At 32.1% G+C, this 14,822-nt stretch overlaps 1 protein-coding gene across 5 annotated transcripts in view; it reads left to right on the plus strand.

The window, feature by feature from the left end:
* Mindy3 (MINDY lysine 48 deubiquitinase 3) overlaps positions 1-14,822 on the plus strand; it is an 85,611-nt gene that overhangs the window by 16,840 nt on the left and 53,949 nt on the right. For 2 of the 5 annotated variants that reach the window (XR_005730330.2, XM_005330866.5), the window contains exons 5-8: positions 2,911-2,962; positions 3,844-3,958; positions 7,214-7,287; positions 8,324-8,403. Coding sequence is in view for 4 of the 5 variants with exons in the window: in XM_005330866.5 (XP_005330923.1) it covers positions 2,911-2,962; positions 3,844-3,958; positions 7,214-7,287; positions 8,324-8,403 (321 nt within the window). In the remaining variant the exon portion in view is untranslated. The remainder of the gene's footprint in view (positions 1-2,910; positions 2,963-3,843; positions 3,959-7,213; positions 7,288-8,323; positions 8,404-14,822) is intronic. The other 3 variants (XM_078023364.1, XM_040276772.2, XM_040276771.2) reach the window with 2 other exon arrangements.

Here is a 14,822-nt window from a genome sequence, read left to right on the forward strand (position 1 = left end):
TTAATATTTTCTATTTACCTTTTGATTTTAACTACTAGTAGATATATTTTTGCAAAAAAATTATCTCATAATAATCTTTTAAAGTTATAGATAACTTCTGCTTGACAGCAATCTCCCTTGAGCTTCAGAACTCTTATTAAGAAAGTTAAAAGAACAAAAATCTGTATACTTTAATTTCAAATGCCTTAATGTTATTCTTTAAGCATTGAAAGTAAAGGAGACATTTGATATCAGTACATTTCTTTTCGTTAGCTGCTTTCTAGAGCAAAGATGGGGATATTTTTTCTTAATTACATGCTGTTTTTTTGCTCCCAAACTTTTTGGTCATTGTTATATATGTGGATTATTTTAAGGTAATTTTAATTATTTCTAAAGTTTTTCATACAGCTATTCTTTTTCCTACAAAGTATGTATTCTGTGGCGTTTAGCTTTTAAAAATTTTTATGTGATTGACCTGAAAACTGTAATGGATGGATTCTTCTCGTGTATGGAAACTAGATTACATAAGAGTTGCTTTTCTGATTCGCAATTGAGGAATAAACTAATAGGTGATTTTTGATAAATGCTTCTAATAGATAAGTGACTTATTTTACATGTAATGCATTCCATTTACTGTCATCTCTATAGAACTTATTTAATAAAATTTGATGCTTTATTTTTAGAAAGTAAATTTTAATTGCTTCTAGAGACATCTTACCTTCCATATAGGATTAGTTGTAAGGCACCTTTGCCTCCTGGACTAAAATGTCCATGTGTTGTCATTGTCTTCTTTCTCTCACCTGTGCAATTAAAATGACTTAAATCTGGGAAATTCTAATAGTACATTTGCAAGGAATAATTTTTAAAATTTAGACAGTTGAGTGATGTCCCTTTTTGGGCCCTTTCCAACAGAACTTAATATTTTTACAGCTGATAATGACATTTGAAGACAAGTTGAAAATATTCACAAGGATTATAGTAAAACATATCAATTAATATTGGTTTTGAAATATTTTCTACCTTTCACCAGATTGCATGTAAGCATGTTTAATAGTTCCAGTTAGGATATTAAAAATTTGAGAGGAGAATAATTAAACTATTTAAAAGGCATTCTAAGGAAAATATACTTAAAGTCAGTCTATAATTATATGAGAAACTGTTAAAGCACTTTTTAATGTGATATTTTTCATTAGGATCTTAAAAATATGCTGTGTGCTCACCATGGATTCTGCTATGCATCCTATAGTGATAGGTTAAACTGCCCTGATTATATGCCCTTATCATGCACGGGGTTTGCTACTTTAGTAACTAATTTAAGTGGGCATTATATTGAATTCCCCTTCAAAAGACAGGCTACAATAATTTTCCAGTTTGCTTTGTGCCTCATTAAGTTGACATGACATAAAACCATATCTGAACTCCATTTTAAATTTTGTATACATTTGAACTGTTTTGTTAACTGAAAATTTGAGAGCTTACTTTAGATAATGAACTGAATTTAAATTAAAATTTTTATTCCATATAACAATCTATTTTTACCTGTTCTTTATTCCCAGTTCTCTTCTTCTTGTGTTTTATTTTTCACCATCCCTGCCTGCTAAGCTTTTTATTTTGCTTGCCTTTTTTCTCTAAATTACTATCTTTATGTCCACTTGAATAGTATACCTAGTAAAATTATTGTGATAATCAAGCCCTTTGGAAAAAGTAGTCTAGATTTTTTAATTTATCCTAAAATTGCAAATGTGAAGTGTTTTCTCCTTCATTAATATTACATTCTATACAAACATTAATTTCATTGGCTTATGTGGTGTGTATATTTTTGGCTTGTTGGTAATGCACACTTGTTTGCAGTAGTGAATACTTGGGTTCAATTTCAGTTTGTTTCCCATATAAACCTAAAGATTATTTAAATTAATCCATTTGGCCTTCTAAAGATTTTTTAAAAATTACTTGAAACATTTGAAAATTAAAACTGTGCTTTGTAAAGCTAGCATAATGTAATATTTTTAAATTGTCAGGAAATTTTTAAAATTTTGAACTCATAATGAATCAATTTCCCAAATTCACAAGAATGTATATTTTAAGCTATTAAGATTCACTTTATAAAATTCTAAAATTGTTCATTGTGAAAAAGTAGTCATTGTATTCAGTTATTTTGAAAGACTTTATCTTCTAGGAGCCAAGACTGAGTTTAAATCTCAGCTATATGTTCTTGAGAGAAGTCTTCTCTGTACCTCATGTTCCTCTTCTGTAAAATGGAGAACAGAGGGTCCATATAATGATTAAAGGAGGTCAGACCTGGCACTTGGAAAGCATTTAAGCATCACCTTTGATTAAAATTCTTTCTTTGATTTCTTGGATATTTTAAATTTATACTTGTACTATATTAATAGTATAATCTACATTACTGAAAACTTCTCAACAATTACACGAATTTAAATACAGAAACAAACTTAAAGCTGTTGTTGAACCTGTGTAATTTCAGTGCTATGCCTTTTTATAAACTTTTCTTTAATAATGAAGCATTAAACTTAAAGATCTTATATTATAAAGGAGGAAGCTGATGATTTTACTTGGAACCATAAGCTGAAAGATAATTTGAAAGTGAAGGGCACATGACAATGGTGTATGAAGCACTGATTGTCATCAGTTTCTCCTTTTTTATAAAATGTCCTAGTGTAACTGAATTGAAAATAAATGTCTGTTATTTACCCTTCTACATTCTCAGTATTATATCCATTTTAGTTATAACCATTGTAACTAAGACATTGAAATATAAATTCATGTTATAGTAGACACTAAACAGAATCTTAAGGGAATAAAAGAAATAGGGAAATTTTTTTATTGCTTGAAAGTATTTACAGCCTGCTGTGTGTATCTTGTGTCATTTATTTGCCATGTGTAGTGCTGAAAAGTGTCTTTTATGTATAGCTGCCTTGGCTGTCGAAGAGCTTGGCTTTGAGCGATTTCATGCATTAATTCAGTAAGTAACATTGGAACATTTAAAATACTTACTTTGTGGACACATTGCCATTCTAAGTCTGTTCATACTGTGGATTCTTAGATTGATATAGCACTGTGCTACTTAAACACAAATTTAAAATCCCTTGCTTAAGGATTTTTTTAACTAAAAAACTATAATTTATGTGTATATTTAATTATTTTAAGTCCTGAATTAGCTATCCAAGCACACTTAAAAAAAATTAAAAGCTTTTCATCATTACAATGAAAAAAATATGTTAGCCTAATGTTTTTCTGACTTGAATTAATATAAAATTTTTTAGTGGATAACACTAGAATTATTGCCTGTGTACCAGAATTTTTCTTTAATATTCAAAATGCCTATTTCATTAAAGTGTTTAAAATTTTGTTACAAAATAAAAGGTAAGGATGGCTATGTTGATAGATTTATAGGTGGCATTGGGAATTAATTTCTTAGAAAAGAAGCCACAAATGCATACAATAGTTTTAGCATTGAGATAATTGTTAAATAATTTTCAGGCGTTAAGAGATAAAATTTTCATCATTATTAAACACTTCTTTAAAGAGAGCCACTCTATTTTCTAAAAAAAACCAAAATGTATATTAAAGAATTTTATTGATGCCAGGCATTTCACCTAAAAGATGAAGAGGGTCCCCTACTAAGTAGATGGTTTGTTTTAATGGTATATACTGTATATAGTGGGAGTTGGCAGAAATAAAATTTGCTTTTAATAGCTAAACTTGTATTTGAAAGTTCGAATACTTATAAAAATCTCCTATTTATATGTATGTTTTAATGTATAAAACAATTTAAATTTTTCCCACTTGTGAATGTAGTAGATCTCATTATGTTACTAATACTTAATTATTTTTCCCCCCCAGAAAAAGATCATTCAGAAGTTTATCAGAATTAAAAGATGCTGTCTTGGACCAGTATTCAATGTGGGGAAACAAATTTGGAGTATTGCTTTTTCTGTATTCTGTGTTACTGACAAAGGTTTGTTTAAGAAGATGTTTCTTCTGCCCTTTATTAGTTTAGTACTGTTTATCCTGCTGTGATAAGTAATTTTTTGCCTGCTTCTGGTGCTTCTAAATCTCAAAATAAAAATCACTTAGGCTGATAATAAGAAATTAACTCACATTTTCTCTCCATTCACTTGTTACTTAACCACTTTCAAACTTTCATCTCTGCTTTTCTGTACTACAGAAGTTAGCAATGATAATCTTTATGAAATAGTGTCAGTTCTTATGAATTTTGCTTTCTTTGATCTTAGCAGTTTTTGGCATTGACCCCTTATCCCCTTCTGGGACTCCCACTTTTTTTCTTAACTTATCAATCATTGTGCTAGTTTTCTTCTTATGTCTCACAATTCTTTATGTTGTTGCTGTTGTTATTTTCTTCGATAGCTTCTTTCTTTCTTAGGTATTTTCTTCTTTCCTTCTGAATTTTGATATTCCCTATATTTCATTCTCTGGATTCGGTATGCTTTTTATTTTGTGAATATCTCACTCTCTCAGCTTAGCTTTATGTGTTTCATTCCAATATGTATACTTCTAATCCTACCGTTTTTCCTCAAATGCCAGTTTTATATTTCCAGTCACTTGTTAGTCTCAGTTGAATATGCTAATAGATATACAATGCCTGAAATCAATTTTTTTTCATTTGAAAAATGTTTATTGAGCATTGACTTTATGCTGGAACTTGTGCTAATAGTGTGATATATTTTTAATGGCTCTATTCAATGTTGTAAAAAATTACATGTAAATAATTATTTTCTGGGACTGAAAATTGGTGCAACCACTATGGAAAGTAGTATGGAGATTCCTCAGAAAACGGAATGAAATCACCATCTAACCCAGCTATCTTACTCCTTGGTTTATACCCAAAGAATTTAAAAATCAGCATACTACAGTAATGTCAATGTTTATAGCAGCTCAATTCACAATAGCTAGACTATAGAAGCAACCTAGGTGTCCCTCAATAGATGCATGGATAAAGAAAATGTGGTATATATACTCAACAGAATATTACTCAGCTTTAAAGAAAAGTGAAATTATGGCATTTTCCAGTAAATAGTTGGAGTTGGAGAAGATCATGCTAAGCAAAATAAGCCAATCCCACAAAACCAAAGGCCAAATATTTTCTCTAATATGCGGATGCTAATTCACAATAAGGCGGCGGGCACTAGGGAAGAATAACATTATCTTAGATTAGGCAGACGAAAGTGAGGGGAAGAGAGGGGAGGAGAGGGGATGTGGGGATAGGAAAGATAATATAATGAGACAGACTTTATGTATGTATATTTATGACTACATGACCAATATGATTCTGCAACATGTACACTCAGAAAAATGAGAAGTTACATCCCATCCAGGTATGATATATCAAAGTGCATAAATGCATTCTACTGTCATGTATAACTAATTAAAACCAAAAATTTTAAAAAACAATCATTTTCATTATGGCAATGGGTTTGGTGTTTAATTGTATGTGCAAAGAGTGGTAAGAAAATAGAAGATATGCCCAAGTTTATCAAGTTGAATAATGGGCCCACATTTTATAGTAGGGATCACTGATGGATGTAGGAATTTTATGAATGAATAAAAGTTTTGTGTAAGGAAAAGCTGTAATAATTTCCAAGCAGTGGGAGCAGCAAGTCTCAAAGCATAAGGTTTGAGACAACATAAGTTTTTGGAAACTATAAATACTCAGCATTACTCCAGCATAATATGCCATATAGCTAATGTGAAAGATGAGACTGAATACTTACATAAAGAAGTCTCCAAATATGAAGGTCCTTGTATATCATTCAAAAAATACTTCAGGTTTCATCTGCTCAAAATTGACAGAAGAAAAAAAAAGTTGAAGAAAATAACAAAATCTTTTTATTGATAAAAGAACCCTTAAATTGGAATAAATTTAATGAAAAGATTTGTTGTATGAATAAAAGTCTAGAATAAAGGTAACCAGAAAAGTGGGTATTGGAACAGGTGAAGCCTAAACCAGGACAATGACCATAGAGTGAAAAAGAAAGAATATATTTAGAGATGAATAATAGAAATAAACCAAATATTTATTTGACTTACTGAATATAAATGAAATAACCAAAAGCACTTGGGAATTGGGTAGTTGTTAGAAATGGCACTAATGGTGATGTCTAAGATGATTGGTTCCTTCTTAATAGTACATGGTTCTCATTTTTCAGATATATATATCTGAAAAATTTGGGTGCTTCCTCTCTCTCACCTTTTACAGCCAATAAGTTATCATGCTATTTGTTTTTTGAGCTACTCTTTGAAATGATACCTCCTTCCACCCCAGTGACTGTGCCCCTTGTTTCTGTTATTTATTTTGACTTTATCATAACTTGCTTTGTGTTTACAAGGATGGCAAGTGCAAGATCATACAAACTTTTGTTTCCCTACAATGTTTACACAATCATTAAATGTTCCGATATTTGATTAGTCAGTTATTTATGTAATTTTTACAACCAATAATGTGATAGTACCAGTGGTTAAAATTAGGTGAATAGCACAATATGTGTCAGTTTATCTGTGTCATTTTGGAGTTGGTGAGGTTAAAATACCTAGATCTTGTACTCATCCCCCATCTAGAACTTTTGCAATTTTGGTGTCCTTTGGAGAGATTTAGTATAAGGAAACTGGTTTTCAAGAAAATAAACTTTGTGTCCTCCTAATTTACATTTTATTTTGTTGCTATACATTTGAATTGCCAATATTTGGGGAAAAGCCTGATCAGAAATAAACTTTTCATTTTTTATGTGCCAGTTACATCTTTTGTATATTTAATATCTGTTGAAAATAATATGTGGATTTGTTTAGTACTGATAAGTTTTTTAATGACCTAAAATAAAATGAGTTGTTTTAGTGGGTATACTAGGTTTTAATTTAATTTAGCCTAAAGTAAATATTAACTTTTGTATTAAATAAACTTTTTCTTCTTCTTGAATGTTAAATGTTCTCTCTATCCTCTCTAATGAACAATGGATTTATTATCTATGAGTCTATTAGTGTTCTTTATGCAGAGCCCATGAAAGAAAATGTTTTGAGGAACTACTGCTTATAGTTATCTCAAATGTACCCCATTTCAAAGCTGAGTAATTCTTTGAAAGAAAGATTATGTAAATGTATTTTTTTAGAGTTATAAACTGGTCATTTTTTAAACTACCGTAATTTCCATTTTTGTTTTTAAATTAATTCTGTGAATTCTTGTTTTTTTTTTTTTTTTTAGGGCATTGAAAATATAAAAAATGAAATTGAAGATGCAAGTGAACCTTTAATAGATCCTGTATATGGACATGGCAGGTAATTAACCAAACTCTCTGATCTCCTTTGAGAATTTTAGTTTTTAGGAACTTAAGGTAAAATGTAAGTGAGGCAGATGAATTTCTGTCAGTAGTGTTGACAGCATGGAGTCTGTGGGTTTGAGCAGTCTTGGGCTTTCTGCATTGCTTTATGGATTAGGTGTTAACTTCCGGTTGACAATGCATTGTGTTAAGTTTTTAAGATAATAAGAGGTATTTTAAACAAATTCTGCTTTGTTTCATTTATGAAATTTTTTTAAAAGATAGAATTTACTATTTTGAATTTGAAACAACATCCTTACCTATTGAAAATGGTTTCTTCTTGGGAGGAAAAAAAAAATCCCATTTCCTCTGAGGCCACCTTCCTCTCAAGGTTTTTTATACCCATTTTTAACAAAATTAATAGAACATTGATAGATCATCTGCTTTTTCTTTTTTTCTTTCTTTCTTTTTTTTGTACTGGGGAACGAACCCAGAGATACTTTACCATTGAGCTATATCCCTAGTCCTTTTTATTTTCCTATTCAGAGTCTAAGTTGCTGAAGATCTTGCTAAGTTGCTTGCCCAAGCTGGCCTTGAATTTGCAATCTTCCTGCCTCAGCCTCCCAAATTGCTGGGATTACAGGTGTGTACTATCACACCGAGCTGATAGTTAATTTACCTAATACATGAATCCTTCTTTTTAGACCATTCTGCCTCAGAGGTTAAATTCACATATCTTCGATCAAAGACAAAACACATTAATAATTACCTATTTTTAAAGATGATAGTTAATTATCTATCATTTTTTAATTCATTTAAATATGATATCTTAAAAGTTGTTGAATTCATATGATTATATAGAATTATAGTTACCATTGTAGCAATGCATTTAACAAGACTAATTATATAAAATGGAAAATATACTCCCTCTATTTGTTATTTCTTAACATGATTTCATGTAAAAAATTACTTTATCCCTTACCATAGGGATCAATTACTTGACTTGCAGACTAGGTTTATCCATATTTTAATTGCCTTTTAATTCTTATTAATAGCCAAAGTTTAATTAACCTCCTACTGACGGGACATGCTGTTTCTAATGTATGGGATGGTGATAGAGAATGCTCAGGAATGCGTAAGTATATTTGTTTGTGTTTGCTTTATTATTAATACTTCAGTAGAACACAGTTGATTATTATTCATCTATGTAGTGGCTGCACATGATTTAGAAGTTAAGGTAAGTGCTTTCTGATAGAAGAATCCTCTATAGTTGCCAGGACACCATGTCATCAAGGATATAAATTCAGAGCCAAGCAATATTGGGGTTCACTTCCAATCAAGTATGGCTTTTGTTGGGCTGTTAAAGCACTCAGGCCTTTTATATTCTCTAGTATGATATTGGGATTATAGGACTAACTTCTTGAAAAAAATAACTCTATACAGATAGAACAGATTTATTTGGAGACATATTGCTATTGTTGCTTTAAATGGAGGAAAATTACAGGTTATAGTGATCTGAAATATTTACCTGAAGATCCTAGTGGGTTTTCCTATTACTTTTAATAAGCATAATTTCCTTTAAAATGCTGGGCAAATTTCATTTTATTACTGTTCAGAATAAATTTTTTTATTAAATAACTATTATATTAAATAACTACTGTTTGCCTCTTATTGAAATGTTTAGAGTAGGATGCGAAGCCAGATAGTTCCTTTAATTCACAGGCAAATTTATTATACAATTTTTTTTCTAATTTGTAATTACATAAAACTCACCAAACAGCAAAGCAAATGTTATGATTGAGAAAATAAGTTACTACTTTTTGTTCGCATTTAAATGATTCTTAAATTTGAGTTTTTCTCTAATTTTAGAAATATGTATAGTTAACAGAAACATGAAAGTATGCAGTGTAAAGAAAAGTAAAATTTGTGGAATGTCAGAATTTTTAAAACTGTAATGGAATCCAATCATTTTTCTTTTTCAGAAACTTAAGAACTTGAGAACTAACTTCATTTCCATTTTAGTCATTTTTTTAGTTGCTATACCAAAAGACCTTTCAAGAACAATTTTAAGGAGGAAAAGTTTATTTTGGGGGCTCACAGTTCAGAACTCTCAGTTTATAGAGGGCTGATTCCATTGCTCTGGGCCTGAGTCAAGGCAGAATATCATTATGGAATAGTATGATGGGAAAGTGGCTCAGAGCATCCTACCAGGAAGCTGAGCTCTAGAGAGAACTCTCTTCTCACCAAGGATAAATACATATCCTAAAGGCACACTCAAGTGACCCACCTTCCAGACATACCTCATCTGCCCACAGTTACCGCCAAGTTAATCCTTATTAAGAAGTTCATGTACTGATTGGGTTAGGACTCATAACCTAATCATTTTACCTCTAAACCCTCTTTCATTGTCACACATGTGCTTTTGGGGGCATCTAATATCTAAACCGTAACAATTACCGCAAAATTATTCACCTAGAGGTAAGGTTAGAATGAGAGCCTAGTTTTGCTAATTTTTAGCAAGTGTCACAGCATAAGGAGTGAAATTCATGGGGGGAAAATAGTCATTTTGTTGCTCTGTTATCTGTAATTAAGCTTATTCTCTTCTTAGAGCTTTATTCTGACATATAGCTGAAAGCATTTGATCCTGCCTATTAAAGGTCTATCAGTCTCTCTCTTGATTATATAGGCAGGTTTCTTTGTTCTCTCTCTGCCTCTCATATTGGCTTCAGCTCATCCCTACTTTCTTCTTGCTTTACAGAATAAGTTTGTTAATTATATAAGTTTTGGTTCTTGATATTTGCAGATTCATCCTTTTCTGATTCTTAAAATATTGCCATTCAAGGCTGCTGTCTTGCTGTGAATACTTTTAAGTATTAAACCAGAGACTCTGTATCTAATAGAAGAAAAAGTGGGCCCTAATCTTCATCATGTGGGATTAGACCCCAACTTCCTTAATAAAACTCCTATAGTGCAAGAATTAAAACCAAGAATCAATAAATGGGATGGAAACAAACTAAAAAGTTTCTTCTCAGCAAGAGAAACAATCTGTGAGGTGAACAGAGAGCCTACATCCTAGAGTAAATTTTTACCCCTCATAACAGATAGAGCATTAATCTCTAGGGTATATAAAGAACTCAAAAAGCTAAGCACCAAAAAACTAAGAACCCAATCAACAAATGGGCCAAGAACCTGAACAGACTCTTCTCAGAAGAGGATATACAATCAATCAACAAATATATGAAAAAATGTTCATCATCTCTAGCAATTAGAGCAATGCATATCAAAACTACTCTAAGATATCATCTCACTTCAGTCAGAATGGCAGCTATTATGAAGACAAACAACAGTAAGTGTTGGCGAGGATGTGTGGGAAAAGGTACACTCATACATTGCTGGTAGGACTGCAAATTGGTGCAGCCAATATGGAAAGCAGTATGGAGATTCCTTGGAATTCTGGGAATGGAACCACCATTTGGCCCAGCTCTCACTTTCCTTGGTCTATACTCAGAAGACTTAAAAACAGCATACTATAGGGACACAGCCACATCAATGTTTATAGCAGCACAATTCACAATATCTAAACTGTGGAGCCAACCGGGATGCCCTTCAGTGGATGAATGGATTAAAAAAAATGACATATATACACAATGGAATATTACTCAGCAATAAAAGAGAATAAATTCATGGCATTTGAAGGTAAATGGATGGCACTGGAGAAGATAATGCTAAGTGAAGCTAGCTAATTCCAAAAAAATGCTGAATGTTTTCTGTGATTTAAGGAGGCTGACTCATAGTTGGGTAGGGAGGGGGAGCATGTGAGGAATGGATGAATTATAGATAGGGCGGAGGGGTGGGAGGGAAAGGGAGAGGGCAAGGGATTAGCAATGATGGTAGAATGTGATGGTCATCATTATTCAAAGTACATGTATGAAGACACAAATTGGTATCAACATACTTTATATACAACCAGATATGAAAAATTGTGCTGTATACTTGTAATAGAATTATAATGCATTCTGCTGTCATTTATTTAAATAAATAAATAAAAAATAAAAATAAAATTAAAAAAATCAAAGTTCAGCAATAACTTTGAAATATTTTGGAAAAGAAAATAGGAAGAGTATATTTTTTACATTTTCCCTTAATCATTAGGAATATTGACTTGAAGTTCAGTTAACTGAACTTAAGATCAAAATCAATACATTCATTTGGCATTTATTGGATTTGTTTCCTGATAACATGGTTGGAGATATGTACTATAGGAAAAATTAGAGTTACTACTTTAAAATGCTTAGACAAGTCACATTACTTCTCTTAGCTTTAGTTCTTTTTTCATATAATATGAAAGTAATATCTTCCTCAAAGGGTTGTAAAAGTTAAGATCAGATTTCCAAATGTCTACACTGGCTAATAGAAAAACCTGTTTTCCCTCAAATGCTTATACACCTTGTCCTAGGGAGACTAGAACATGTAAGCAAGTAACTGTGGAATAAGGTCAAATGAAGCATTTTGAAATTAAGTACCACAGACATTCAGAAGGAGAAATTTTATGGATTTAGCTTGTGGGAAAGTAGACTTCAGGAGTGAACATTTTAATAGCCATACAGAATGAGCAGAAAGGCATTTGGGAGAAAGTGCAGTTATATTTAGGAATGAGGAGGCAGAGCAGTTAGAATACAGTAGTGTGGTTTTTAATTCTAACTACACATCATCATTTGGGGAGCGTAAAAATATATGATATTGGGCATGGTGCTGCATGCCTATAATCCTAACAGATTGGGAGGCTGAGGCAGGAGAATTGCAAATTCAAAACCAGCCTCAGCAATTTAGCAAGGCCCTAAGCAACTCAGTGATATAAATATTAAAAAAGGGCTGGAGATGTGTGGCTCAATGGTTGAATGACCATGGGCTCAATCCCCGGTACCAAAAATAAAAATATATGAGTACTCAGAGTCCAACACGGAACAATTATATTAGAACTCTAGATGGTAGGCCATGGGCATATAATTTAAAATTTATCTTAGATGATTTTTGATATGCATCCAGGTTTGAGGAAAAAGTGAATTAGACTAGTAAGAGGCAGGATTATCAACCTAGGATAGGGTAAGAACATAGAATTTCTAGAAAGCTATAAAGTCTAAGCCTTTGTTGACAAGTATTAGAAGAAGTCATTGAAAGTATTGAACAGAGAAATCAAAACCCTTAACCTGAGACAAGATTCACCTGATTATCTCAATAGATGCTACAAAAGCATTTGACCAATTACAGCATCCATTTGTGTTCAAAACACTAGAAAAACTAGGATAGTAGCAACATACCTCAACATTATAAAAGCTATGTACATTAAATCCAAAATCAACATCATTTTGAATGGGAAAAAAAATTGAAAGCATTCCTGCTAAAAAATGAACAAGATAAAGATACCCTCTTTCATCACTCAAACTATCTCTGTTTGCTGACATGATCCTATATTTAAACGATCCAAATACTCTATTAGAAAACTTCTAGAACTTATAAACAAATTCAGCCAAGTAGCAGGATATAAAATTAACAATTTTAAATCAGTTGCACCAATGATGAATCAACAGAAAGAGAAATTAGGAAATCTATATCATTCACAATAGCCTCAAAAAAACCTGGGAATCAATCTAACAAAAGAGATGAAAGACCTACCATGAAAACTACAGACCAGTAAAGAAAGAAATTGAAAACCACCTTTAGAGGATGAAAAGATCTCCTATGTTCTTGGACAGGCAGAATTAATCTTACTACTACAGATACTATTCAGATGTAACACAATTCCTATTGACATTCCAATGATATACTTTATAGAAATAGAAAAGGCAGTTATGAAATTCATTTGGAAAAATAAGAGCCTCAGAATAGCCAAAACAATCCTTAGTGAAAAAAGTGAAGCAGGATGTGTCATAGTACCAAACCTTAAATTATACTACAGAGCTAGTAACAAAACAGCATGGTACTGCCACCAAAACAGACATGAAGACCAGTAGTACAGAATAGAAGACACAGACACACCCACATAAATATTTATCTCATACTAGAAAAAGGTGCCATAAACATACATTGGAGGAAAGATAGTCTTTTCAGCAAATGGTGCTGGGAAAACTGGAAATTCATATGTAGCAGAATAAATTTGAATCACTGTCCATTACCCAGCACAAAAATCAACTCAAAGTGGATGAAGACCTAGGCATTAGACCAGAAACTCTGCACCTACTGGAAGAATATGTAGGCCTAACCCTCCATCATGTCAGCGTAGGAACCAATTTCCAAGAAGATTCCTAAAGAACTAGAAGTAAAATGAAGTATCAATAAATGGGATGGTATCAAACTAAAAAGTTTCTTGACAGCAAAGGAAACAAGAGTGTGAAGAGATAGCCTACAGAATGGAGAAGATCTTTGACCCCTGCATCTCAAGCATTAATCTCTAGGATATATAAAGAACTTAAAACCAAAAAGACAAATAACCCAATCAATAACTGGAAAAGGAACTGAACAGGCACATTTCATGGAAGAAAAAATAGGATCAGTCAACAAATATATGAAAAAATATTCAACATCTCTAGCAGTTAGAGAAATGCAAATTAAAATTATACTGAGATTTCATCTCAACTCTAGTTAGAAAGGCAATTATCAAAAGTACAAGTAACAATAAATGTTGGCGAGGGTGTGGGGGAAAGGTACACTCATACCTTGCTGTTGGAACTGCAACTGGGTGAAAGTACTCTGGAAAGCAGCATGATGATTCCTCAGAAACCTTGGAATGGAACCACTATATGACCCAGTTATCCCACTCCTTGATATATACCCAAGGGACTTAAAATTAGCACACTGCAATGATGCAGCCATTTTGACATTTATAACAGTTTGATTCACAATAGCTAAGGTATGAATTCAACCTAGGTGTCCTTTAACAGGTGAATGGATAAAGAAATTGTGGTATGTATACATCACTGAATATTACTCAGCCATAAAGAAGAATGACTATGACATTTTCCAGTAAATGGATGGACCTTCAGACTATTGTGCAAAGTGAAATAAGCAATCCCCAAAAACCAAATGTCATAGGTTCTCTCTGATATATAGATGCTAACACACAACAAGGGGGCAAGAGAAAGACAAAGAAGAATGAAGGAAAGGGAGGGGGACAGGAATAGGAAAGACAGTGAAATGAATCTGACATAACATTCATTCGTACATATTTGAACACACCACAGTGAACCTCCATAATTGTGTACAATCACAAGACTGGGATCCTATCTATAATAATATTTACTCCATGTTTGCATAAATATGTCAAAATATAATATACTCTCATGTATAACTAAAATCTGTTTGTAGGATATACTAGAATGGATTCACAAATTGAAAGCTGTTAGCATATAGCCTAGTCAGATGAGGGGTAATGTGGTGACAGAAGATACAGCAAAGAGGGAAAACAGAGCAGCTAGTATTTGTGTACTTCAGTATGTTAAGCAGTATGTTTTGGATATTATATTTTAAACCTCAGCGTAGTTAAGAAAATTAAAGCCA

Source organism: Ictidomys tridecemlineatus, chromosome 10 (genome assembly GCF_052094955.1).
Source record: "Ictidomys tridecemlineatus isolate mIctTri1 chromosome 10, mIctTri1.hap1, whole genome shotgun sequence".
Classification (NCBI taxonomy): Eukaryota; Metazoa; Chordata; class Mammalia; order Rodentia; family Sciuridae; genus Ictidomys; species Ictidomys tridecemlineatus.